Source organism: Pongo pygmaeus, chromosome 2, assembly GCF_028885625.2.
Source record: "Pongo pygmaeus isolate AG05252 chromosome 2, NHGRI_mPonPyg2-v2.0_pri, whole genome shotgun sequence".
NCBI lineage: Eukaryota > Metazoa > Chordata > Mammalia > Primates > Hominidae > Pongo > Pongo pygmaeus.
The window spans coordinates 744159-749250 of record NC_085930.1 but is presented as its reverse complement, the minus strand read 5'-3'; the positions used below and the strand labels follow the sequence as shown (position 1 = coordinate 749250).

The following is a 5092-nucleotide window of genomic DNA, read 5'->3' as shown; positions in this document are numbered from 1 at the left end:
GCTGCATCCATGCTGCTGCAAAGTACATGATTTCATTCTTTGTTATGACTGAGCAGTATTGCATCTTGTATATGTACCACATTTTAAAAATCCAATCCACCCCTGCTGGACACCTAGATTGATTCCATGTGTTTACCATTGTGAATAGTGTAGCAATGAACATAGGAGTGCATGTGACTTTAACAACCAAGACAGCATGGTATTGGTACAAAAACAGACACATAGACCAATGGAACAGAGTAGCAAACTGAGAAATTAAGCCACACACTTGGAATAATCTGATCTTCAACAAGGCTGACAAAAAACAAGCAATAGAGAAAGGATCCCCTATTCAGTAAACGGTGCTGGGATGGCGGCTAGCCATATGTGGAAGAATGAAACTGAATCCTTTCCTTTCACCATATACAAAAATTTATTCAAGATGGATTAAATATTTAAATGTAAGACCTCAAAATGTAAAAATCCTAGACGAAAATCTAGGAAGTATTCTTCTCAACATCAGCCTTAGCAAAGAATTTTCAGCTAAGTCCTCAGAAGCAACTGCAATGAAAACAAAAATTGACAAGTGTGACCTAATTAAACTAAAGAACTTCTGCACAGCAAAAGAAATCATCAATAGAGAGTACACAGACAACCTACAGAATGACAGAAAATATTTGCAAACTATGCATCCAATAAAGATCTGATATCCAGAATCTATAAGGAACTTAAACAAATCAGCAAGCAAAAAAATGTAACCCTATTAACAAATAAGCAAAGGACATGAACAGATCCTTCTCCAAAGAAGACATACAGGCAGTCAACACATATAAAAAAATGCTCATCATTAATCATCAGAGGAATGCAAATCAAAATCACAATGAGAAACCATTTCACACCAGTCATCATGGCTATTATTAAAAAACAAAACATGCTGATGAGGCTGTGGAGAAAAGCAAATGCTTATACAGTGTTGGTAGAAATACTTTAGTTCAGCCACTGTGCAAAGCAGCCTGGAGATTTCTCAACAACTTGAAACAAAGCTACCATTTGACCCAACAATCCCATTACTGGGTATATACCCAAAGGAAATTAGGTCATTATACTATGAAGTATTTTTGGTGCTATGCTTTGCTTTTCTTAATGTACTCTCCACTAGGTAAGACATCCATTACTATGCCTTCAACTACTCCAATGACTCTCAAGTTATTTCTATCACTCTAATAGAATTGTATTACTAATACTAAACATCTCACCTACATGTTCAAGGCATATGCTCACACTGCCAACTTGTCAATGCCCGTGAGTTCTCAGTCTCTATTTTGAATGACAATCTACCTACTCACAAAGTGACTGCTTTTTCCTTCACTGAATACTACTTTTCTGTCAAATATGTGACTAAGTCCTAGTGACACTACTTTCTGAATGCTTTAGAATCTATTTCTTCATCCTCATTATTTGCAAGATTCTAATACACATGGACTGGGCACTTGCAAACTTAAAATCCAAAGCCCCCCATCAACAGAACGAACCCCCTCTTGGCCAAAAGGTCTCCAGAAAAACTGTAAAAACTTAGTTCCCAGCCATGACAGGGTGGGAAGTCAGATGTGCCTTGTTATGCTTCCTCTGTTTTGCAGTTTAGATATGACAACTGACCAGTATTAATGTTAAGATAGAGATTATAAGACTGACAGAACATATTCTTTGTGACAATAAGATTCCAAATTATAAACAGAACTTAAGGCCACACCAGGCAAGGTTTAAGTCAGGCACCTCTACACTTAAAGAATAAACTGTGTTCTAACTGCCACAAGGTTTTCCTTTTTCTCTAGCAGCTGAACAGTCACTGGCCTCAAGACAAGCAAGATTAAAACAATTTGCAGCTGCACCAGATGCTCAGTAACTGAACCCCTGCTACAAGACATAACTACAGCTTTTATTGGACAAGAGACTGATGTCAGTAACTTTCTCCAGATAAGAAGAAAACTGACAATGGACTGGTTCTGGCTGGTTTACAGAGACAGTGCATTTATGTGCCTTCATGTCCTGAGAAGATTTTTTGATGTATAGGGCCTAACTGTAACACATTTAAATGTTGTCTCCACTCCAGTGTGAACATGGGTTGTATGTTACATACATGTTTGTTCAATATGCATGTGCCAAGACTACCTTCATGAATACTCATAGATCCTCCCGTCACCTGTTGAATATGTATATTTAGCCAACTTATTTAGCCTAAAGCTCCTACCTCAAGCCCTCCTCCTTTGATGTGCCTGTCTCTGGTCTTGGCCAGAGGCAGGCTTCCCAGTCTACTTGATGGCCACGTTGCAGGCTGTAACCCCTTACAAGAAATAAGTCTTCTGTCCTTTTCTAAATTTACAAATAGTGATTTTCTTAAGTTAACACACATTACATGCATTTCTGTCATCTGCATTTTAAAAGTAGATTATTTGATCACATTTTTAGAATTAAAATGATTGCATTTATTTTGATTTCTTATATTTCCCAAAACAGTTTCCATCTATTACAGGAATATGAAAGAAAATTAAAAGGGTATTGTAATAAGAGTATGTTTTTCTATCAACTTCCCTCCCCCACTATTTGCTTTATAAGTCTTAGTGAATGCTCTTTTACATTTACTGCATTTCATTTCAGGGATGTCGAACGAGGACATGGAACAGGATAATGCAACATTGCTGACAGAGTTTGTTCTCACAGGACTTACATATCAGCCAGAGTGGAAAATGCCCCTGTTCTTGGTGTTCTTGGTGATCTATCTCAACACTATTGTGTGGAACCTTAGTCTGATTGCTCTTATCTGGAATGACCCACAACTTCACATCCCCATGTACTTATTTCTTGGGAGTTTAGCCTTTGTTGATGCTTGGATATCTTCCACAGTAACTCCTAAAATGTTGGTTAATTTCTTGGCCAAAAACAGGATGATATCTCTGTCTGAATGCATGATTCAATTTTTTTCCTTTGCATTTGGTGGAACTACAGAATGTTTTCTCTTGGCAACAATGGCATATGATCGCTATATAGCCATATGCAAACCTTTACTATATCCAGTGATTATGAACAATTCACTATGCATACGGCTGTTAGCCTTCTCATTTTTAGGTGGCTTCCTCCATGCCTTAATTCATGAAGTCCTTATATTCAGATTAACCTTCTGCAATTCCAACATAATACATCATTTTTACTGTGATATTATACCACTGTTTATGATTTCCTGTACTGACCCTTCTATTAATTTTCTAATGGTTTTTATTTTGTCTGGCTCAATTCAGGTATTCACCATTGTGACAGTTCTTAATTCTTACACATTTGCTCTTTTCACAGTCCTAAAAAAGAAGTCTGTTAGAGGTGTAAGGAAAGCCTTTTCCACCTGTGGAGCCCATCTCTTATCTGTTTCTTTATATTATGGCCCACTTCTCTTCATGTATGTGCGCCCTGCATCTCCACAAGCAGATGACCAAGATATGATAGACTCTCTATTTTATACAATCGTAATTCCTTTGCTAAATCCCATTATCTACAGTCTGAGAAATAAACAAGTAATAGATTCATTCACAAAAATGGTAAAAAGAAATGTTTAGATCTCATAGTAATATCTGTCATTTTTAGTAAAAAGAATTTTGCAGTTAGATAAGGTGTTTCGTTAAGTGTTCAGTTATTGTAATTATAATTGTTTTAGCATTTTAATGACTTAAGGTTTTATACCTAATAAACTCCTTGAAATATTTATATATGTTATTCAAAAGCATCCAAGGAACTTTAACCTGGTGTTCATGTCATATTAGATAATTAAAGCAGAAAACAAATGAAAACATTTATAGGTTTAAATACCCTTCATGTGGCTTTATAAATGCCTTAAGTGTTAAGCAATGTAGTTCTCTCAAAAGTATTTGAGTAGGAGATATAATACAGCTGACAGAATTGTATAGTCTGGAAACATCACATTTAACTGGATTGTGGTGGCAGATTTGTGTTTGGTTGAGCGATAAAGATCTCAGGAATCAGCTGTCCCTCAAAAGGTCTTTTACTCTAGATTATTGGAATTGGGGAACTTCACTTCTTATAAGAATTTAACTCATATATCACTTGAAGCAGTAAATAGAATGGGAAATGCAATCATAAAATGAGAAGTGAGTTACAACTGTCAAGGCAAGGCCAAACTCTAAGAGGGTACTTTTATCTCTATTCATTTCTATGAGTAATAAGAGGCAACTTGCCTCTCTTTACTTACAATGCCTTCAGAGGCCTTTTACAGTTGTATTTGAATGATACTGGAAAACATGAAAAGATTCACATTGCTAATGAATTCAGAAAGCTAACAGATAATTTAAAAATTAAGTTAGCATGGATGTAGAGAAGAAAAATGCCAGAATAGAAAGTAAATGCTATCAATTTTTCTAGCATTAAAAAAAATGAAAACAATAAGAAAAGGAAATCAGTAATATTTCCATAATTATAAGCATTTGTTATGGATAGAAAGTGGCCTTAAATGCATATTACCAAAGATCAAATAAAGCTAAAATGATATGATCTCATCGTGTCCAGTAGGTGGCCGGGAAAGGTGTGAAAATAAGCAAGAGTATGGATGTTTTGTGACTCAGAAGTCCTTAAATTTTACCTTTCCTCACACTACATCCTCTTGCTGTATTATGAGTGATCCATCTTCAGGTCACCCCTACTCTTCCTCTTTCAACACTAAAATTTCATCTATATCCCTATTTATATAATTTCATCTACATTCCTATTTATATCACCCAGGTCCCCAACCTGAAACAACTCACCTGTCTGTTTTGCAAGACTCTAGTTAGTATCTCCCTTATCCTTTTATAGTCTCTTATTTCCTAAACAATGCTGCCAGATAATTTGTGCATTTAAGTTTAATTAAGTCACGTCATACTTAATTAACTTTTAATGGATTGTCATTGCTAGCAGATTATATACATATGTGGTACATATATCTATATATGAATATATACATATGGATATGTTTGTTTATATGTCTGTACAGATTGTATAATATGCATATATATTACTCAACTAGTATTTATTCACCCTGAATTATTTGAGATCTTTTGCAAAAAAACTTCTTGGT

The 5092-nt window shown here is 35.3% G+C and overlaps 1 protein-coding gene across 1 annotated transcript; it reads left to right on the top strand.

Moving 5' to 3' along the window:
* Nucleotides 1–2253: 2253 nt before the first annotated feature.
* LOC129033458 (olfactory receptor 5H2) lies at nucleotides 2254–3817 on the top strand. The gene has a single exon (XM_054482072.1). It carries the CDS (start codon nucleotides 2637–2639, stop codon nucleotides 3579–3581), a length of 945 nt encoding a protein of 314 aa, XP_054338047.1. The 5' UTR covers nucleotides 2254–2636; the 3' UTR covers nucleotides 3582–3817.
* The last annotated feature ends 1275 nt before the right edge of the window (nucleotides 3818–5092 follow it).

Coding starts and splice junctions, on each gene's coding strand:
- LOC129033458 (XM_054482072.1), top strand. CDS start 2,637: ATGTCGAACGAGGACATGGAACAGGATAATGCAACATTGCTGACAGAG.